Source organism: Colius striatus, chromosome 1, assembly GCF_028858725.1.
Source record: "Colius striatus isolate bColStr4 chromosome 1, bColStr4.1.hap1, whole genome shotgun sequence".
Classification (NCBI taxonomy): Eukaryota; Metazoa; Chordata; class Aves; order Coliiformes; family Coliidae; genus Colius; species Colius striatus.
The window spans coordinates 117,067,217-117,090,835 of NC_084759.1; the positions used below are offsets into that span (position 1 = coordinate 117,067,217).

Genomic DNA, 23,619 nt, shown 5'->3' on the forward strand with positions numbered 1-23,619 from the left:
ATATGTTGAACATCCTCAACAATTACAAAGTATGAAACTGCCCAGTATATACCATAACTTTGCACTTTTAGTAACAAAAACATCTTCAATGTTAACAGCTCTTTTTAAGTGACTTGACACAAGAAAGGGCAGCAGAGGAGAAAGTAGCCATGCCTTCTCCAGTGGTCACTCCATAAACCCACTTTGCTTGATGAAACCTAGCATTTCTTCCTTTTGTTCCACTGTCAAGAAGCAAACTTGATGGGGAAAACCTACCTTCCACATCTGTGATAGGGCAGAAGAGTCTAAAACAGAGGACAATCCATGCTCTGAAAGAGATTTTTAAGATTCTTTGCCTATGTAAGGGGACAATCTTGGGGAAGACTCAGGAAACCTATGATTAGACTAGGTGTTGTCTACCTCAGACAGCTGAATATCACATGAAAGTTGGTGTGAGAAGGTGTGAACACTGGTTCTCCCCCTTCAGGAATATCAAGTTTCCTCTTGCAAAAGAGTTGAGAGGTCATATAGTTTCAACCTCTTGGTGTTGAGAAACTGTCACAACCTGAGCTGTCTCATCTTCTAGGTGAGCCAGTGCTGGTTAGTGAGTAAACGTACAGTGGGGAACATGCAGCCCCTTTTCTTGACTGCAAGAATCAAACTGCACAGCATGTGAGTCCTAATGCATCATGTCAGACCTTAGGTTTTCTTGTCCTATACCACCCCACTTTCTCCCCAAGTGGGATTTCCTTGTATTCCCACTCTTTTAGGGCAGATATTGTGTAAATGGACGTAGAGTGGTACACATTAAGTTTTGTATGATGACATCTCAAACCATTATGTTAGCAGAATAAAACATTGTAACAGGAAGAATGTCTGCCATTCATTTTCTATTTGCTTTAACTGTTCTCGAAGACAGACAAGACAATGTAAAATGCTTGTTTTTTACTGTATTTTACAGATGACTTTTAACTCGTTTCTTTAGGGAGAGTATCTAAAACATTTGTCATTCATTTGGGGATTATTTTATATTGTTTTCAGCCTTTGCTCTTGTTTTCTTCTCCATTATTATTAGTGGTTAAGAAAGTTGCATGAATACTCTGCTAAATACTACTATGTTTTAAATAACTGGGTTTTTTTAAAGTGTTATTTGCATGCTAGAGATTGGACAGTGATCTCTTGTTCAAGTGAATGCCTGAGGAACAGAATGCTTGTGAGTAAAAAATGGAAAAAATCACCTCTCAGGATTTATTTTAACATGAGTATGTTTACTCCAAGTTTCACTTTATCTAAAACTGTAATTTACAGGTTTGCAGCTGTGCATATGCACTTTTACTCTCTGATGTTTAAGACAAAATAATTGAGTGTTGTTGGACTACTTTCTCTGGTGTTTTAGCCCCCAGTAATGATCACTGTGAATTTGCTGTGATTGAAAAAAAATTGGGCTTATGTAATAGAAGATAAGAAATCTGTGTTAGTTTTGTATAATCTGAGTTTTAACTATTTCTCCCTGAATGACTGTGCCACATTGTATAGGTGGAAAGTTCATTGGGATTTGTTTTGAAGTTAACCACTTTCATTCAAATGAAATGTACCGATACAATCTAGCCGTGTATATAATCCTCTTCCTTGGCAGATGTCAGAGCAGCAGAAAGCGATGCATACACCATTCATAGAGAAGCTGTTTCAGAAAAGCACAGCTATAGCTGTACTGGTGCTTTCCCAGTCTCTCATCTCATTTTCAGCTCCCCTGAGAGAGCAAAGGTCCTCCTGTGAGCATGCTGTGTACCTCCATTACTGGTGTAAGAAATGTTTGTCCTGCTGGGGCGCTCTATTTTCAGCTTACTTCTGTAGCTGTCACTAAACTTGGAGTTGGGAACAGCTCTATAAAAAAATGAGAAAACCATGCAGGTAGCCACCTGTGTGTCCTCAATTTTTAAATCCTTCAGAAAGCATATTCTCAAGTGTAGATAGCCACCACTGCTCTGGGTATATACATTCAGTCTCCTACCCCTGCTTTATATCATTCCAGTTAACTACTTTGAAGTGTGTAATTTCATTCTCATCTTTATTTATTAGGCAAAGCTGTCGTGGTTGCTCTCCATTTCATCCATATAAAATCACTTTTCAGAAGAGGTGCTTCATCTTAGCCTAAAATACTGTATCTTGCTGTTAATGGCTAGGGAGTAGGTCACAAGGCACCCACCACCCCACGCACTTTGTCATTTGTCTCTACACAACTGCTTACATATATATGTGCATTTGAGTGACTGGCAGAGAGAGCTGCAGATTTGACAGGAGGAAAGCAGTCTACATTTGCTATATCCTCGATGGCACTGGTGGTCAATGTCTGGGGTCAGATGGAGCCACTCCTTCTGTCTTTTCTTCTCCTGCACAGAGAAGACCCTAGGTTTCTCTTCTTACAAGGAGGCTGTGCACAGCAGACCTTATCTCACATGAATGGGTTGTGTACCAGTCCTGAACAATCACTGAAGTAATGTGGTCTTCTTGCACTTTTCACCAGTTCGGAGCTGGCAATTGCAGCTGTGAAACAGCATGGTACTGCTGGCCTGAAGAGCATGTGGATCTTGAGATAGATTTTTTTTTGTGCCTTTTTCTGCTTAAATCCAAACATGAAGCTTTATTGTGCTTTGGGTAAACAAGAATAAATTTGCTACAGTTAGAAGTAGCATTTTCTAATGCAATATGTGAAAAACAGTGCTGGAAATCTTTCAGGTAGTCCAGCCTAACTGTATCAGCCTGAAAGAAAATGCAGAATGCTGAGGCTATTCCTCATGTCACAGGAAACTGTTTTCTGCAACAAGATGTCTCTATACTTCTGGTGCTCAGAGCACAAAATGCAGCAGAGGAACCTATGGGAAAGTTCTTTTGGTCTTTTTCTTCCTATTTTTGGGAAATGGATTTGTGAAAGCGGGTCAGACAAAGCTGGAGGCTATATGGCTTATTGCAAGCATGAACTTTGTTTTCCTTACCCTTCCCTGTTACCACTAAACGTCAAGGGAAAATATTCTTTAGCAGAATTACTACAGTTACTTAATCAACCATTTTCTTAACTATAGCTTTGTGATTATTGGATTTTTTCCTATGCCTATAAGTGCCTCTTTCCTATACAGCACATATTGACATATCACTGTCACTCCCTTCCTGGAAAGTATATCCGTGACACTAGTCATGAAAGGCTTTGAAAGACAATATCTATGCAGAAATTTCAATGATCTTCTCATATCAAATGTCATGTTACCTCCTCACACAGTTATACACACAGAAAACTCTACTCAAATACTCTTGGACTCGCTCTCTAGGTGCCACCTTTACTCTTCTCACAGTCTCTTCCATCTCCTTTTGAGCCTGCTGGCTTATGTATGTTGGCTACATCACCAGCTGATGGGGGTGGGTGGTGGTGAGTTTTGGGTCCCACTGACTACAGAGCCATATGCCAATGATGCTCCAGCATCTGATATGATTTCTTGCTAAAGGTACTTGTTTCGGGATGAGTTGAGGGACACTTTTAACCCCAGCTTGTTTCTGTCAGTCCAGTTTGTCTGAGAGATAGCAGGAAGGGAGGAAAATCACAGCAGCATTTGTTGTTTGGAGAGAACACCCAAGCAGGAACATAAATAGTGAGTAGCAGCAGGGATCTGACTTCTGGTGGGCCTTACTCAAGCTTCTGGCACTGTTTTGATTTAGCCATGTGGCTCTGGCCTTGCATACACCTGTCAGCTGAGGGTGGCAGTGACAATGACAGGAGTTTGTGAATGTCCCCTTGGAGCTTTGCCTGGCCAGCTGGTAACATATGTCATCATCCAAGCCTTGTCTTCCTCCTCATCCACAACCTTAGGCACGAAATTAGTCAACCCGTATAGCCATGCCCGCACATCCACAGTGAGGAGAATGGATTTCAGTCCCATCTGAGTCCCTCTAATAGAAATGGGGAGTTTCAGTCTTTGTTGTCTGTAGTGAGGAGAAAATAAAGATCCTTTCCTCCTTTTAATTTTCTATTTTTCTTTTATCTTTTTCCCCCTTTTCCGTTGGTCTCCACTCAGATGGGCACATCATGCCCATTAGAGATCACACATTAGCAGGATGAAGCCAGCTTATGCTGGTGCTGGAAATTTATAGTGAAGGGGAGAGAAAAGAAAGAGGAGTATCCTACTAAGCAAGATCAACCTCAATCAGAAAGTGGTTAGAAGCAGATTTCGGTTTCTCAGCATTGAGACGTGAGGCCTTTTCATTCAGATGTGCTTCTCCATAACTTTTTCCACCAATGCCATGCTCATACTTATCATCACAATGGTGCTGTTCTGTTGCTGTTGTCCTGTCATCTGTATGCCAACAAACTCCCACCAGTTTGGATGACAGAGAACTTGTACACTCAGCTCCTGTGGACTAGACATGGTGACCCTCCCTTCAAAACAAGCCAACCTCCAGCTACCACTAGAATACAGACACACTCCTGCCTCTCTGCCAGGGGGTTCTTTGTGAATACTATGTTTGTAGGCTACAGTCACACCCGTACTGCTTTATTTTAAGCCACCTCCTATGCTCCCCGATTTCTTTAACGTCAATGGGCGAATAAGATTTTCCCATGCACAACTGGAGGATAGATGCCACAGCATCATAGAAACCACATAGATTCATTAAGCAATGACTTTAGGCATAACCTGGCCACTTAAACATTTACAAAGTTGTATTTGTTTTTCCTCTTTTCTGTCAGTGTATATCAACTGTTTATAAAAGATTGTTACCAATCTTAGGCTGCACTAGTTGCCTTTATGCTGTGAATCCTTTTACCTGATGATGAACTTGATGAATGCATTTACAATACTTCAGTAACTCTTCCCTTAAGTAACAACCTCTAGTTTGAGTTGTTGCAATATAAACCCTTGGGATTAATCTCAATTATCACAGGTCACAGCCCAAATTGGTCCCATGGCATGTTGCCTTAATTATTATTTGTTGAAGAGCATTAGGACTGCTAGAAAGGCATTTTCTGTGAAAAGGATGGCATTTATTACATCCTCTAAATAAACTTAACACTCATGACTGAGCATAAATTGCCAAACAAAAATCAGAAGGAAGGTGAGATGATCTCATACAAAGTTTAGAGTAATCAAAATGAGAATTATCTTCAGCAGGCCAGACTTTTGATACTGTGAAATCCTTCTTTTTTTGTTTTTTTCAGCCTGATACACGGCTTTATTTAACCTGCAGATAAGTTAAGAAAAGATGACCTGAATTAAGTGCATGAGTTCAGCTGGTTGTCATGGCTTAGATGGACTCCCAGTGACTTAGTGACTTCTTTTGCTCTTTGCTTACTGTTGATCTAGAACCCATGTGCCTTTCTTCAGATGTTTGTGCTGAGGCTTTTATGTGGTGTTTTTGTTATTAAGAACTTCTTGATGCTGTTGGATCCCTCTTTGGACCTTTAAGTCAAGCAAACCTTGCTACCCTATTTCTACCCCATTCAGGTTACTATTCTCTGTGTGTTTGTCTTGAAGGGAGCTATGTATGTAGGTGCCAGTGCTAAATCCATGGCTCCAGAGTGTCTTTACATGATAACAGTCTCCTCTTGTTGGAGTCCACACCACAGTATCACGATGTCCATGTGACCTGATGTGTGTTAGGATCTCCTTACAGACAGGCATGCCATGCTGTACTCTGTCCAGGTTTTTACCCGCTTAAGAATCACAACAGTTTAAAAGGGTGCTACGGAAAACTGTTCAGCCATATGTGGTTTTAAAGGAGCATCAGCACAGGACCAGTTTAAAGCATTCACTGAAGAAGAGACCAAATTCAGTGTAATCTTTAATCCTGCATGTACTCTGGCTGAATCTGAACAACTTCTTTGGAACTGTAAAGGGATTTGAACATGTGTTCTTCTATTAATTAATTGGGGGTTTTATATATCTGTGCTATTTGCAGCAAGCTCGATATTGCAGCCCTGAAGCCATACTTGCTCATATTGTACAAAATGCTGTAGCTAAAACATTATCCAGCATATCTAAATACACATCTATATATGTAATCATTATGCACACAGTCACACATCTATTTTTCTTGTACTTTCAGAATGATACAGTCTATTGGCTTAGCTATGTACTTCTTACATGAATTTAAACAGGTAAAATCAGACAGTGTATATTCTGTTGCACATACTGATATCCTTTTATTTTCCTGTTTCCTTTAGATAGCGATAACAAAAACTGATGTTTTGAAATAGAGAATGTAATTATTCATAAAAACATTTAAGGCTGACATGCAGAACTGATCTAGCAGAAAAAAACCCACGTATCTGATCCAGGTCATCAATTGTTCTCTAATTATGATGGCAATATAAAAATTATGCAAGCTTACCTTAGCTTAGGAGACTCTTTTTGCAGTATTGCAGGCAGTGTCCTCTCCTTATTCACTTAAAAGAGAAAATCCACTTGAATAAAGAAAAGTAAATACTAGAAGAGTGAGGGATTTAAGGAGTCCTCATATGAGCTCCTGATCCACTTGTTTATAGCAATTTGCCAAAACCTCTATCCAGTAGTAGCTCAGAACGACTTTCCTCATGTGTCTGTGGGCTGAGAATCTGCAAGAATAGACCTGAGATGGTGCTGCAAGAGAGAGACAGTGGGGGGACCCTGGCACGGAGTTGGACCAAACTCTAAATATAGCTCAACCCACTTTCCATGCAGTTTTCTTCATACTCTGATGGCAGATGACCTTGTCAGAAAACTGACCTCCCAGCATGTCACTCTTTACAAAGAGAGGATCTAAAGGAACAGGATTGCAACGTAAAAGGACAGAAAAGCAATCAACCATCTGCTTGCTGCAAATGAATGTAGGTATGAGCTCTATTTTTATGTCAGTTGCAACTGATTGAGTCATAATGTGCTTTATTTGATCATTTAGACAAATGATCTGCATGCCAGTTCACAAAAGACCTGTACAGATGAGAGACTGCATTGTAGTAGAGACGTAGATTAAAAGCCTGTCACCTTTCCTCCCCTCAAAAACCTTAATGCAGCAGAGGATATAGTATTTGCCTAAAAGCTTCTGACTATGAGAAATTACCCTTCCTTTCACATACTATTATAGTAAGGCTTTTTGGAAAAGTGTGTTATATCTACAAATGTATCTTCCAGTAAATTTGAGATGCCAGGGTGGCTTGAAAGGACAGTATGACCTGCAGTATGAGAAACCAAACTGCAGAGAAATAAGTAGTATATGCAGAGGAGAAAGCAAGAGAATAAGAGGCATAGAAACATAACCCTTGGGCCTTAGTTAGGGAACTGCCTTTCAACAGATGTTTTATAATCCAGGGAATTTGCCACTCTCATTCCATATGGCAACATGTCAGAGTATTTTGTTCTTAACCTGAAGGAGAGTTAAACTTGATAGGAGTCGATCTGATACTCTGTCAAGCAGGGACCTGATACTGCTATGTCACATGAAGACTTCAGAATAAAAAAAGCTACAGAAATCTGAGCAACACAAAATATCTTCTCTCACGTTCTGTGTTAAGACATGACGGATGAAAGTGGATGAACTGTTGGGATGAAAGCTTGTTTGCATTATGGTTCTTCAGTGGAATGTATTTGTTGGTGACATATCTAAGTGTGTGCTATATTATATGCATGTGTGCAGTTCTCAATATTCATAGGAAACCAGAGAAAAAGTCAAGACTGTGATAACTTTGTACTATAGATGTCTATGTCTGAAAAATATGCTTGAGTCAAAGTGATGTGAATGATATCAGTAAAGTAGCAATGTACATCTATGAACAATAATTTGAATTAAGTTTTTGCAAAGTAGGCTATGTATTTTTTTTAAATCGAAGCCTACTATTTTTGGCAAGCTCCACTGGCTAATTCTGTGATAATGTTGAAGTCCAGAGGATTAACCAGATTCTGTGTGTTATCTTCACAAGAACAGGAGCTGTGAGTCGTTCTCAAGATGGAGAGAGAACAGTAGAAAATACGTCTCTCCTGCAATTTTGAAGGAGACATCACATCTGGGGCCGTACTACATTCCTGGGCAAAACTTGTTTATAGTCAGATCTAGACTAGAGCCCACTCATAAGTAGTTTCAGGGATTTATCCAAGTCTCTCTTTCCTCCCAATTTACCTAATTCTTCTCTATTAACAAGAACAAATGTTTGTCAGGAGTTAATATTATAGCAAATGAACGATGCTGATGTGTGACTTTGGAGAAAAAACACAAAAAAAGAATGAGTCTGCTTCCAGATAGACAAATGTTGAGTGACATACTGTCACTGTGTAAGTAGTGACATTCTAAATGTACATGATAATAACATCATTATGCACTGATAGCATTGTGCTGTCTTCACTTCAGGTTGACACAGAATCACAGAATGGCGGGGGTTGGAAGGGACCTCTAGAGATCATAGGTTTTAACCATTTACCCCCCTGCTCAAGAAGGTTCACCTCAATCAGGTCACACAGGAATGTGTCCAGGTGGGTTTGAAAACCTCCAGAGAAGGAGACTTCACACCCTCCCTGGGAAGCCTGTGCCAGAGTTCCCTCACCCTCACAGGAAAGAACTTTTTCCTTGTGTTTAAGTGGAACTTCTATGTTCCGGGTTATGTCCATTACCCCTTAACCTGTCACTGGACAATACAGAAAAAAAACCCAACAAACTTGCCCCCAACACCTGCTCTTCAGGTATTTATAAGCATTGACAAGGACCCCTTCAGTATTCTCCAGGCTAAACAGCTCCAGATCTCACACCCTTTCTTCTAAAAAGAGATGCTCATGTCCCCTGATCATCTTGGTAACCCTCCACTGGACTCTCTCCAGAAGTAATACCTGATACCCTGATGTAATTGAGACCAGTCCAACCAATTCCAGCTCCACAGTGCCAGTGCACTTCTGCCTGTCTTGCCAGTGCTGAGATATTCAAATCACCTCGTATCCCTCCATTCAGACCGTAGAGGAGATGAGGATAAGGGAAGGAATATGTACAACATGAGTTGGTACTCTTCACCTTCATGGATAGGTAAGTCTTAGAAAAAGAATGAATCACAGAACTCAGCAGGTCCTAAAGCACAGGGATAGTCAGACTTTGCCAGGAGCTGTGACATGTACTTCTCCTATAAGAAGATTTTGGAGAAAAGGTGATTTCTTGCTTATACAAATAGTGTACTGGATGGATTGAGGATGGAATGTTGAATTTTTGTTAGACTTGTATAGACCAGTGATGTTTGTGTAAAGGGCTGTAAATGTTGCTTGACCCATCCTAGTAATGTGAAACTCATGAAAGGTGGGGAAAAGGCTTTAAGAGTGATAGTATTAAGTTCTTCAAGATGGATGGAATCATATTTTGTTTGACAGCTGTATACACTCAAATTTTCTTTAGGATTGCTTTTGCTTGAGTTTTCACACCATCAAATGGGAACTGTAGTAGGGAGTTAGGCCCTAGTTTACAACTAGCATTTCCTGGACTCGTAACTTGTGGTTTATGATGCTGAATGGTTTTTCTGCTTCTTTGTAGGCAGTTTTTCTCTTTGACTACTCAGCCTTCTTTGGTAGCATTTGCTCTGGAATCATTTGTGTTTCCAGAACCCAAGCTATTTCTTCTATCAGATGCCTATGTTGGGATTGATACTATTTCAAGCCAGCCTTACAGGGTTTACCCTAATGCAGTCATGCATTCTGAAACCATTATTTGTGGACTGATGTTTCTTTTGATTGAACCCAAATTCCTAGGTACTTTTCTTCAAAGATCCCATTGAGCATTTCATAAGGTGAGATATGTGAACCATAATATCTTGACCAAATTCCAACATGATCAACTATATTCTGGCTTACCTCATTCTGCTATTTTTCAGAGTTGGATGGAGTGTCCTTTTACTATCATAAACTGCTGCACAGTATTGCTTGGATCCTTTTCAGTGGTTTCTAAACTGACTGTAGGGTATGTGCTGCCTTCGATCTGTCGAGAAGTCTTTTTTACAAGGTTAGGTGTTTAATTTTGTAATGTTCATCCAGTAGGTTTGTAAAGAGACAGAATTTATGCTACTTGTAAACAAACAAAATAGAATAATAGAATCATAGAATGGTAGGGGTTGGAAAGGACCTTTAGAGATCATCTAGTTCAACTCCCCTGCAGAAGCAGGTCCACCTAGATCAAGTTGCAAAGGAACATGTCCAGGCGGGTCTTGAAGATAGTCTCTCTCTTCCTCCTCTCTCTAGGAATATGCTTTTAAACCGAATTTTGAGATTTAAGGAGGTTATCGGAAGATTCTGCATAAAAGTGTTTGAGAGAAGAGAAGAAAGGGTAATGAGGAGACTGCAGCAGCTTGTGGATGGCATCTGAGCCTTCATTCGCGGTGTCATTGGCGAAGGGTACTAGAGCAAATAACGGAACTGACTTTCACTCTGATAATGTATTATTGTATCTTCAGGCTCTGGTTGCTGTTGTTTGACAGGCCTGTCAAGAAGAAATTAAGTTGAACAGCAAACAATAAAAGGACCTGTCGTATTTCTAACGTGTAAAGTCTTTGAGTTTGCCCTTTGCGTACTATGGGTTTTAAAACTAGAGTGACTAAATGAATATTGAGTTTTCCCTTCTTACCTTGGTGGTGCTGTTACTCCTTGAGACATATTTCTGTCTTATAAGGCAATATATAAAGATGAAAAAGTCAAATTATGAATAGACATATAGCTCTACTACAAGCTGGGTCTAACTCTGGTAATATGAAGGTAATTCCTCTGTGCTTACTTGTGTGTAACAGAGAATTTCCTCTGCTCTTACTCTCCAGTATACCCTTTAATTTGTCTTTTGGTTCATTCCCACCCTTCAAGTCAAGATATGTCAAAAATGAGTTTAGAGCTACGCATTTTGAATATTAAAGAGAAAAGGTTAAAAATAAGGGAGAAAGGAAAGGCAGCTGTTCGCAGTGTTCTCTGGGAGATCTTTTGTACGGCAGATAGTTATATCTGTGTGTTAAAAATTATCACATCAAAGTACAGTGAAAATTAATTTTATATTCTTCTGTTAAGATCTGTTATTTTTTTCCTTGAACAGGCAGTGATTTTAATTTAAATTGACATTAGGTATAAAAAAGAGGAACCTAAACTCAATATCCTGTTACCAGAGGTATTGGGCAAAACCAATTTTTTGTGGTAGATGTGGTTTCTGAACTGTGCAGGAAAGGGGTTTCCATTTTTGTAAGAGTGTTGTCTTTTTCTTTGTAGTACAAACTATTGCAAATACTTAGAAGCTATTACAGGGAATTCCTACAGACTGTTTTCAAGAGACTCTGGCTTGGTATGGGCTTGTACCAGGAAGGAGCTTAGGCCATCTGAATAGTACCTAATGGGACAAAATTGAAGCACTTTTGACTCTTTGATAGGACCGTGTCTATTTCTGTTCAGTTGCATATTGTATGCTTCACAATTACACTTTATTTTTGATGCCTTAGAAGTACACTTTAAAATATCCTTTTTAAAGTACCTTGGGAGGTAAAATCTGCAGTTCAAGGCATCCTCACATATATGAAAATGTACTGTTGTTCTTCAGTAGGCCTGGATTGGAAAAAGAGTCTTTAGTTCATAGAGATGGGAAGGTAAAATAGTGACCGGACTGTGGGGGAACAATGACTCGCTTGGGATGACGGAGCACTGACACTGCATATAATTCCCTTGAAGATGATCTCAGCTGAGGCAGGAGGGCAGCTCTGTTCTCTGTTGCAGTAGGCTGACCTGGAAAGTTGACAAAGGGACAGTAACTAACTAGCAATCACCTGCAACCCAGCTTCACATGCAACTTCTTAACCTCTAGTAACAGATACAAGTTGATTCACAATTTTCCCTCTTTAGTTCCAAATGGTTGAAATAACCAAGTATTTTAAGGCCTTCATTTGGTTCATAACCCTGGAAAGAAAAGTATGAAATCTTAATCAGTCTCTTCTTGTATCAAAGATTTCCACTGAGCTGTAATATTGTCTTTTGATGCAATTAAATATGAATTTATTATTTCCTGTCACTATATATGTTCTCTTACTTATTTATAAGACTAAATCTTGTTTTACTATACTGTTTAAAGAGTTTAGCTAATCCTCATTCAAGGAGGTCTGGGGATGTTTGGACATTTTTTATTCTGAAATCTCTCATCTGGCTTTCTCAGTCATGACACTGCAGGTGATGCATGGCTGTGATGGGGAGAATTATTTATCTTTCTAGCAGTGCCAGCAGACCCTTTCTAATTTAGTCAGAGCAATTTGAGAAATGTAAGAGTACTGACACTGTTGCATCTATTTTTGATGCAATGCCTAAGTAATGATCTTCCCTAAGGACAGATAACTTTTGTAACTAACATTTTATCTCTTTTACTGGAAATGTCTAAGGTGTTGTAATGGTAAATAGGCAACAAATGGTCTGAAAAACTGTATTAATATTAAAATTTGAATTCTTAGCCATTCCATGGGGCTGGTTGGGAGATTACCAAAAGAGCTTCATATCTATTGCTTGGCCAGTTGGCTTTACATCATGCACTCTAGGGGATCTGAGTTATTATTAGATTTCTCAACAGGAAAGTTGAAAGCTGCCTGTTGCCTGTAGAGATAACTTAGAGAGGATTGTCCTGGTAGACATGAAAGAGAACCTGCTTTCTGGATTAGCAGTGACAGTGACACACAGATGAGTAAATTGGGGTCTGTCCAGGAGGCAATTTGAGCTGCTGCTTGCCTTTCACTGCCATGCACCACTGGCTTCTGTACCTGCTTCTGCCACTGCTACACACTGCTACTGCTTCCCTTCTCTTTTGTCAGGGAAATAACTGAGCTTGCAATGCTTTAAGATATGTTAAATGTTAATGCTTTTTTCTTAGTCAACTCTCTAGCCAGGTCTGTTTAATTTAAAAGGCCTCATCTGTGCCTTTGGATAATGGTGGGCAGCATGGCAGGACCTTCCTGAGCTTCGTGTTTACTGCTGCTTTGAGGAGTGATACCATAATGGTATGTTAAAATTCTGTCATCAACACTTTTAGCCCAGTTGCTGTGATCAGCACAACTGTGGTGGCAAGAGGAGGCTTCTGAACTGAGTAAGGTTGAGTAAGGACCTGGGAGCCAATTTTGCTGACAACTGTTACATTTTACAGAAAATTGACCTTGCACTGTATGCATCTGAAGGGACATGCAGGAGAAATGCAATGAGAAAAAAATCAAAGTAGTGCATTGACGTTAAGATTACTTTATCTGATTTGCTGAAGATTTAGGCCAGTTTTTAAGGACAAAACTATGAGAATAACAGAGAAGTCTCAGACTTGAATTTTATGATTTTCTCTGACCTCCTCCCTGCCCCTCTCCTCCCTTCCTTCCAAAGAAAAGGAATCCAAACTGATAATTAGGAAAAAAAACTCGAGGTGTGCCCAGCACACTTGGCATTTTACTCAGCATCAAGTGTATTTCAATCTGCTGAATTTACAGCTGAGAGTCCCAAGAAATATTTTTACCCCAGATTAATGAACACAGATCAGTACTATTTAATCAACCAAGAAATGAAAACATAGCCTGCAAAGCAGCCTGAAATTAATTTATCATAGCACACACAAATTGAATGAACCAAGACCACCTACAGGGTAATGACAAGGACATACTTTCTTCTAACGTAATTGAAACTAGAAAGAGAGCATAACAAATATAGAACCTATTTCCATGCTGTACAAGACCTTTTGTTGAAAATAAAAAACCACAAGCTTTATTTAAAATCTGGTTCCAAATTTTAGGCATATTTGAAATAGTCAGAGGGGGATGGAAGTCAAGGAGGGGAAAATCAGGGATGTGGGAGGCAATAATAAATTACGCACAAACTTTGTTTTCATGTCAGGGATTTTAGTTTAGTACTGATATGTAGTCCTGATGGGAGCATAACAAAGAGGGATTTCTGTCCAGACCCAGAGACTCTTCTGACTTGAAGTGTCTCTCTCACTCTGGGCAGTGCCAGATATATCAAGTACAAGTTGAGAGAGTCTCCCTCATGGACATTTAAAGCAGATTCCCTCCAAATTCCATCACAGAGATTAGTTTACTGTTAAGAAATTAACTTGTCCTGTACTAGTCCGAGTCATTGGGAATCATCTGACTACCCAATGGATGTCTGTTCTCACTTGGCTTCCAGATCAGAAAGAAACTCCAGAAACTAGTGGGAATTATTGCTTCAGATACCTTTGGGTATGTATTCAAAAGAGTGTTTTTCTATTCCAAGCTTCCTTGTTAATTACATGTTCATTTTTCCTGAAGAGTTCTAAGCACCATACCTCCTTTGCCTCTCAGACAAACTCAATTATTTTCTTCCTCTTCTCTTGCTGCGAGGAACTCTTCATAGTTGCCATTATTTCTGTGAGCTTCCTTTGTCTTTATTTCAGTTGTAGGCTGGTTTGAACCACAAGTGGTGTTTTCCAAAGAATTTCAGGATTATTTTCTGTTCCTTTGCAGTTGGAACTTGTTTGGTTATTTCAGGGTATTTGGAGGTGTGCTGCCTAGAAGTGTTTCACTTTTGCAATCAGTCTTAGTCCTTGTAAGAATTAATTATTTCTGTTATATTCACTAAACTTCTTTATTAATCACTTTGGACCAGAAAAGTGTCGTGTGAAGGTAGGAAGTCTCAGCAGTGGTGAATCAGCCTAGCAAACACAAGTTTGTATGTACTAGTTGCTTTGTAAGATCAAAAGTGCATTCACATCAAAGCATGTGTCTTTCCTCCTGTATCATTAAAGTCTTGTCTGCCTTTAAAAATATTAGTATAAATAACCGAGAAAATGTGCATTCTTTGTGAATATATCAGTTGATAAAGGTGGTGATTAAAGGAAATCTGTTAAATTATATAAATATCTGTGTGCTCATCTATGTGCATGTGTATAAACATGCAGACATGTATATGTATTAATATAGGTCTGTATATATATATATTTAGTGTCCATGGTGATGTACTTAGGTATGTGCAAATATCTAAGAAATTGGTAAGAAGTTTGAAACCATTGCACCGAGTGATTTTAAATAGTGATCAGTACCGTAAATGAAAAAGTCTTATGCAGACACGTTTGTGTGTGTGAAGCATAAATGGCTTTTTCCATTTCCACGTGGTTCAAAATAAAATCAAATATCAATACTTAATTACTGGGAAGCTTGTTAATGAGTGCTGTGCTGCTGATGTAATACCAAAGGAGAAAAACAAATTGTGAAGAGCTGTGGCATTCACATACATTCTTCTATATCGAGAGCATTACATGACTGTTCAGGTGTCTTTGATGACCTTGTCGTTGCGTAAGATCTGTAATTCACTGCACTGAACAACATCACCCTTTCAGCATGATGTTCCATCAGCGAGTGCATGCCTGCCTGCCTGCCTGCTCATTTGCACCACAAGGGAGATGAAAGTCAACGTTGAATTAATCAATTAGGTTCTGCATTTGTGCCAACCTCTTATTTTGAAAGGATTTGTTCTCCCTCCTGTTCTGGCAGAGAGGAGTCTCCTGGGCAGTTTGACACCTTAAAGCAGGGCAAGCAGTGTTGCTTTGATACACATGTGTTTGGTATTTGTGAACTGGGTGCTTCTGCATTTATTCACATCAATTTATGATTTATTTTGTGAATAACCTCACTGACATCAAGGTAACTATTTGCAGGGGAAAGCACACTGTTTAATATGAGCATGATTGACAGAGTCTGGCCTGAGTTACTTTGATGCCCACAACAAAATGCTTGTGACATGGTATCACAATCACAGCTCAAAACCAGCTGCTGGTTTGACTGGTATGTAAGTGGCTGTTTATGGAACATATAAAAAGTTCTCCTGTTGTATGAAATAAAGATATTCAGGTACTTCAGATAGGTGCTCAAATTTGAACTGTTTTCACAGATGTTTCTTGAGTCTAGGGCTAGATGTTTATTCCCTTTTCTCTCACTTCTGGCTGAAAGCAGAGGACGTTGTGTCGTGAAGTGCAGTCCAAAACTCAGATGAGCAGTGAACAGGTGGTACATTGTTTGTCAGGCTATTTCAGATCATGGCAACCATTTGTCCAGTTTTAGATTGCTATTGCTAGCAGCATGTCTTTTAGTTATGAGGAGGAGAAGAGGTTATTTAAAACTTAGATGACCACTGTTTGCCTTTCAGACCCAGCCAAGTGAGATTTAAGAAGGAATGCTTAAAGATCACAGGCAGCTTCCCCTAAATCTTTTACACAATTCTCATTTATTTCCAATGTGAAGTAAATAGTCGAGAAAGAGCTGGCTCAGCAATTCAGTTTAGTGAGGTATGGACAGATATACTCTTGAATGAGTGTTTGAGGTTCAAGTACAATGGGCAAGAAAGACAAAGAAGCATTTAGTTCGGATTTCTTTCCTGTACTTTGTTTATATCATCACTCCACGGCCTGCTTGGATGTAGTGCATCCAGAACCCCAGAGGTGTGGAGCTTGTATGTGTAAAACCTGATCACTCCAGTATCTCTGGAGTCAGGGCAGAAGAAACAAAAGTCAGTGTTGAGTTCACAGATGCTGTCCTGCCAAAATGCAGCACAGGAAATTTGCCAGGGAAAGAGTGATACAGGGGGAAACAAACCCATGGTAATGCACATTGGTAAAGCTGTGTTAACAAGACATCTTTTCAAACTTTCAAATGTATCCTGGAGGATGTAATTTTTCAGCATCTTTTAATGAAGTGACATGTCTGAGATTCCAGAGTGGCCAAAGGATGTAAGTGGTCAGTGACTTTAGAGAGGAGTAGCAAGGGTTAGAGCTGTTGCCGTGCAGGGGCATGCGTTGGTGCAGGAGCACTCAAACATCCTCAGGAGAACAGAAGGAGGATAAGTTTTTCAGTCCCCCCAGCATTCATCTTTCTCTCTTCCCTTGTTCATCTCCTGCCATGTGTTAGTATTTTTTATGCATTAAGAAAAGAGTTATAATAGAGCAAACCCATATAAATATTGATGATGTTTAAAAAAAAAATGGATGGGGAGAGTGGCTTTGGAGTATTCTCTCTTTTTTACTACTGCAGGCCAATAAACTCTCTCAGAAAACTTTTTACCTTCAGTCAATGTCTGATGAACAGTCTTGGGACAGTAACAGTGATGTTTATCAAAAGTGACAGCCGTACTGGGGATGACTGCTCATTCTTCTTGTTCATAATCCAAATGGTAGTTCAGAAGAAGAATCTCAGCTTGTCCATCAGAAGAGAAGGAAAATAGTTCATGAGGGCAACTCTTGGAGATCAGTGCTATATACTTCCTAGTATACAAGTAAGGCTGAGATTTAGATTTGGCACCTCCCTTGGTCATCCTTTGAGAAGAGATGCCAGAATGGCTGGCTGCCAAGCGTCCTCTGAGGTTGCCTTAGCACCAGTTTAAGGGACAGCTTAGTGTTACAGCTAGTCTGTGGTAAAGTGTTGGCAGGGGTGACATCCCTGTGCTTACCCTGTCACCAGCCACTCACCCTACATGGGTTCTAATGCTTTGACTGCAATCCGTTAAGCTGATGATTTGGTGGCTGTGCCTACGAAGACAAGGAAGCAAAAAATAGGCCATCTGAGCTACAGTGTCCTCTTGCTGCACACATTTGTACATCTGCCCTAGATCTGGAAAGTGGGGACTTTTCTTGGTGTATTCACATTTAAGTTTTCAGAATGTGTCTTCGTCCTGCATTGAAATGCAAATGGATGCTGCTGTTTCTTCCATGGTGTTAGTTTTTGTCTGGATCAAGTTCATTAACATGTTTATCTAGTCCCTTCACTTAGGTGTCTCTTAGTTGTACTGTACAGAAAACAAATTCTCTTCTTGGTTGCTGCTGTGTTTCTCAAGCTCTTGTGTTTTGCCAAGAATCTAATCTATGTCAAGTAAGATTTCATGACAAATGACATACAGCCTGCTAAGATGTTCACTTATTTTCTTCACTTACTAGCTTGCAACTTCCAAAACTTTTTGAACTCTTAACAACTGGCACAACTCAGCTTTAGGATACTGACTGTTAAACAAACTTTTTAAAGTAGGACAAGGAGAGAAAGTTACCAAATGGTATCTTTCCAGGCATAAATATTTTCCCATTTTGTTACCTGTTCTGTCGCATTAAGATTTTCAAAGCTACTGCGTTATTGCCATCTGTCATGTTGCATCTGTGAGTGAATAAAGGTTCCTTTTTCACCATCATATCCTTTTACTTAAGATTCTTTGACATGTTGTTCACATATCCTTTCACTGGCCTTTTTCCAATACATAGGTATTTCAACATGGAATTAGTAAATACCGGCCATACATTATTCTCTCTCTCACGTTCTCTGGCCATCACTTTACTCTGCTCACAGCTAGTGATTGCATAGATGCATACTTGGGGTAACGCTTTAGTGGTTGGATTCGATGATCTTAAAGGTCTTTTCCAACCATAATGATTCTATGAATCTATGCTTAAGAAATTGTACTGTTCCTCTTCATTCAAAGTAAGTAATTTAAGCTTGAAGCTGAGAATTTGTAATTTCAGAATATAAGAGTTTGCAACAATGACTACCTGTTAAGCAGAAATATTCCAGATGCAGAAATTTAATTATTCAATTCTAGTTTTTCAGTTTGATGGATGATAGTGCTTTTGGCAGTGATCAGGGAAGTAATTCAGTCCATAGCAGAAACTTCTGTGTTTGGATGCTATATCTAAAGCACTAATATCTAAAGCATTAATATGGTACTGGTAGAAGGAAATATTGTGTATATTTTTTCCCCCGAAGTCTCTCTGTAGATATAAAATTGGAGAATGTGTACAAACATCTTTATTTCAATAGATTTCTCTCAGAACATAAGCCATTTTTTAGTCTTGTGGACATCTTGTTTAAACTTTGGGAGTGATACCTTTGCCTAATTGTTACTGAAGTAAGAGACTCACAATTAAAATACACTTGCAGAGAAAGTCTGCGTATATTTTTATACAATAGGACATTTTGCCAATCTTGTAATTTTTTCTCTTTTAGATAGTTGGTGTCAGTAAGCCATTGAGGTTTTTAAGTGGACACTGGAGTGGTTTTTCTGTGCATTTTTCTGTGTTTTTGATTTCTTGGTGTTTTTTCCTCTTCCTTCATCTACAAGATTTGTTTTAGTAGGAGGAGGTGACTTATTCTGAAGAAAGTGTCACCAAACGTAGCAAGAAAGATGTATTTTTACAGGGATCCTATAGACCATAGTGCCATTAGTCTTCAGTACCAGTGCAATTGCTTGGTTTGGGGTCTAATGAGATAGGTCTGTAATTATATATGGTGAATGCAGTACTAACAGATTCAAGATGATGTTTTACTTGTTCTGAAATAATGCAGAGAGATAGCATGTGACTTGAGATGTAGATTATCAAAAACATCATCTTTCATTTTTCACTGCTTAGCTTAATTCAAGGGAGATTTTGAAAATATTAGATATTTCTACTTGTGATGCTGCAGCTGGCACCCACTGTGCAGCATTCCAACAAGATAAAGAAATATATTGTCTGCCAGATGTAATAATGTGAAGAGAAAGGGAAACGTGGGACTTTTCGTAGAATAAATTCCAAATTCCAGTGTTCTAAAATGATTTTAAAACTATTACAGCTGTATTTATTGCCAATCTTGAGATTCTGTTTTTGTGACAACCTTTCAGCTGAAGATTTTATCTCTATTTTTGAATGCAAAGATAAGAGACAGATATGAAAAACAGTAACAAAAACTTTTTCTCATTAGATCCTGCAGGTGATGAAGCTATTGAGAAAGTAAGTGGTAACAAGAGAACCCATCAAGATTCAGATTCCAAACCTGCTGTGACAAAGAAAAGAAAGAAGGTTTGTAAATTTAGTGATTATGTAGAGCATAGAGATGATAATGCATGGGGGAATGTAGTCCACTTTTGTTCAGTAAGGGGACAGTTTTTTTCAGTCTTTGACTGATCTGTTAATGTAATAATAATGTTTTATTAAATTATTTTGCCTTAGTTGGAAGTGATCACATTCCAGTACGTTTCAATAATAAATTCACTCTTATTTTGTGTGAGTTGAGGTTGCCAGGCCCGTCTCTTACAAAGTGTCTAAGTAGAGATGCCTACCTGAATGGTACTACCAGGCCTCTTCCCCAAAAATCTTTTACCTTTCACTCTGCATGCAAAGTCTTGAGAGTTGGAAGCTGCTCTGCAGTGGAATTGTCATCTTAAAGCCAGTCAGAAGATAATCAAATAGAATTAAGAACATTTATGGTTTTAGTCTCCATGCTGTCCTCAAGCTTACAAATAAAATGAGTGATTTGTCTCCAATCTGAGTGGTGCATTGATATGTTTACTTTGTCACAAACTCCAAAAGTCAGAGTACATGTTGCTGACCTAGAATGTAAACTTTCGCACACATGCAAGAATGTTTTCACTCTACATTTGAATTTCCAGTAACTTGGCAACGTGTAAAGGAAAAAAAATTGTTAGAACTATAATACAGGAAATATTTTATGTTCTGTCTATGATTAACAAACAAGGAATTTATGACATTTTAGTTCATAAATCAATGATCTCAGCACAAATTTCCTGTTTTCTGCATTTGAAGAACTTCCATGTAAAAATAGCATTAAAGCACCCAGCACAGGGAAGCCATATCAAAGAACAGTTGGTTGTCTGCTCTGTGTCTTGCATAAGAAAAACATGCAAATGACCATTGCTTAAGAGTGGCATGCAAAGAGCTGTTGCATGAGTAGGTAGGCGACTAACCTTTGGATAAGGGTCAGAAGTTCAGTCTAGATCAGATGCCTAAATATTTTAGACTGTAGATCATCAAAGACATGTAAGTTAACAGCCATCCACCAATGTGAAGTTTCTCTTTTTCTTATGGCATTATATTTAATGTCAGAGTAAAGTAGAGTTCTTATTGCTGGACTAAAAGTATACAGTGCCTAAATGTATGCCTACTTTGTTGTAAAGGAGATAATTTGGAATCTTAACATGGCACTACTGAAGGTTTTGACTACAAGCCCGCTGTGTACTTCTGTTGCTGTTGGAAGTGTTACATATTGACTTCAAAGAAAGAAGCCATGGCATTTGATGATACTTTTAAACATCTGAATATCAATGAAACATCAATGAGAAAACTTTGCTTCTGATAGAGAATTTTTGCGGAGCTCTGTGGCAATGTTTTATTTTTTTTCATAAAGATGCTAGTTAGAAGTGTTTTGCAGATTTATGTAAAACAGTTCACAAAGCATATGAAGAGAGAAATGGGCCCAAAGTGAGTGGAATTTTTCAGTATGCTGAAAATATGCATATTTAAGATCAGGAGCCATCATACTCTATGGAATGGTCTGCCCAGATGGGTTATGGAGTCTCCTTCCCTGGAGACATTCAAGACCCACCTGGACAAGTTCCTTTGTGACCTACTCTCTGTGGTCCTGCTCTGGCAGGAGGATTGGATGAGATGGTCTTTCAAGGTCCCTTCCAACCCTTAGGATTCTATGATTCTATAATCATTTAGGTTGGAAAAGACCTTTAACGTCATCAAGTCGATCATTAACCTAGCACTCTTTCTGTCTTTTTGATTGCTTGGTAATATCTATTGACTAGATCAATCCAAAGGCTTATTGTCTGCATAAAATATGACGTTGAATATACAGTTTTATGATTAAAATGCCTGGCAAATGGTCTTTGAGTGTCTGTGCACAGCTGGGGTGCATACGGGTAGAGCAGGAATTGAAGATAGACAGTAGCTCTAGTTCAGTATCAATGTCTGGGAGTGTTAATACTAGGGACAGAAATGAAGAAAAGTGTGATGGTGTTTTAAAAGCACTTGAATTAAGAGTCAGGTCAGAGGGTTTTTTGTTGTTTTGTTTTGTCTTTTTTAAGAAACAAACTAAAACCAAAAAGCCAATGTTAACTCCAGAACATCTTTTTTTTAAGTTAGTGAGTTGCTACTTGCAGTTATTCCCTGATTTCTAGTGAGGATAGTATTTGTTTATGCCAGGGAAAATCACTGTGGCTTTGAAACACAATGTGGTCCCTATACCAACTGCTCATGTGTGAGCATTGATCCAGGCTGTGTTACATCACAGCACTCGCTGTAGAGTGCTTTGCTGGCTGTAGCCAGTCTCCAGCCAAATCTCTGATAGTTCCTAGGTATCATTTTAAACCTCAACCAGTTTCAGGGCCACTTCTACACAATACTACCATTTTTGCAAGTGGAATGGCTGTGGTTGCATCACAGCACAGAAAGCAGCAGTAAGCAGCAGGTCATTTGTTTGTGTTGAGCAGGGTGGTATAGCTCAATGAGCCAGTGGAGTGGGGAGAAAAGGGGAAATGTAGGCATGATATGAACAGTTCCGCTTCACAAAATGCTTCCAATGTGGACATGAGAGTGGGCTTGGAGAGGCACAAGTGTGCTGAATGATAGGGTCATATAGCATCAGTTGTCATGAAGTGTTCTGTTAAGGGGAAGGCAGTGCCAGGAGAGCTCAGAAGGACTCGGATACTCTGAACTTCTGTTAGCTTTCTTTTGGCCCTCTAGGCCCTGTTGAAGCTACCTTCAAGAGGGAACAAAGGAGCAGCTTCTCAGGCTTTTGGATGGGCTCTCTTTGCTGCTGAAATTTCTTCCAGGCTTTCACCAGGGGACAGTACCAGAATTACTGTTCTGAGCTTTTTAATGCTCCATATGAAGAGAATTCTCCATTGTTTCTCTCAGGAGCAGATTTTTCCAGCTAAATGCATCCTAGTGTCAAGGAACTTGTTCCTGCATCTCAGTCTGTTTTCCCATTGCTCTTCATAGAGTCACTTATTTAGCTTCGTAGGTTAATTTGAATTTCCATGAACAGGGAAGTCCTTAAGAAAGCAAAAGAGAAGAGAATTACTCTGCTCAAAACAAGGAAAGCCTGTGCCTCGCTTCCTCTGTTTTAGACAATTTTAAGTGGCTAAGGACAAATCCTAACTCTGGCTTATGCTAGAACAGGGACTGTGGTACATATGGACCAGTTCAGGCTGCTCACTCAGACAGAAAAGAGGGTTAATGATAGCAACATGTGTTGGATGAAGATTTTTCTGAAATGCAGCATTTGTTTTTCTTGTGTGTGTTTGACCCTGCCTGCTATGAGGAGACAAAGCAAGAATGGGGCAGAACAAATCCAAAACATGTTTTCCTGAATTTTGCATTACAAAATGTAAAAGGAAATCCAGAGCATTTTTGTTTCCAGCTATTCTCGCCTAATTCCATGGTATCTTTCACTGTCTGGATGCTCACCTTAGACCCAGTTATTTTAGAGTGCTGTTGGCAAAGCTTAGAAAAGTCGCATACAATAATATTAAAATTAGAAGTACAAAGTTTGTGAAAGATTTTGCTCATGTTTTCCTCTGGATTCTTTTTTTTTTTTCATGTATGAAAACCTGCTTTTCACTGTTTCATGGAATTGTGACTACAACATGTATGTTTCAATTTTATGTTCCCTTCTTGGTTACCACAACATAAATCTCAATTCCAAAATTACTCCAGATATATGTAACTGTTAAAAATTTGATCCCTTGGGAAGCTTGGTGGGGAAACTTGGTTTTGTTTGCTTTTTCCTAACCCATCATTACACTTTCTGTATCTCCTCTTACCTCCCTTTGGCGACCTTTTTTTCCCCTCAAGCAATCAGATATCTAACGTTGAATCTTT

General features: G+C 39.1%; 1 protein-coding gene across 2 annotated transcripts in view; it reads left to right on the plus strand.

The window, feature by feature from the left end:
• Positions 1-23,619, plus strand: part of CMSS1 (cms1 ribosomal small subunit homolog) — a 237,715-nt gene that overhangs the window by 199,307 nt on the left and 14,789 nt on the right. The window contains exons 1-2 of one of the 2 annotated variants that reach the window (XM_010197483.2): positions 6,638-6,833; positions 19,694-19,791. In XM_010197483.2, coding sequence (XP_010195785.1) covers positions 6,737-6,833; positions 19,694-19,791 — 195 coding nt within the window. In that variant the 5' untranslated portion in view covers positions 6,638-6,736. Of the gene's footprint in view, positions 1-6,637; positions 6,834-19,693; positions 19,792-23,619 lie in introns of those variants that run through there. The other variant, XM_062004338.1, reaches the window with a different exon arrangement.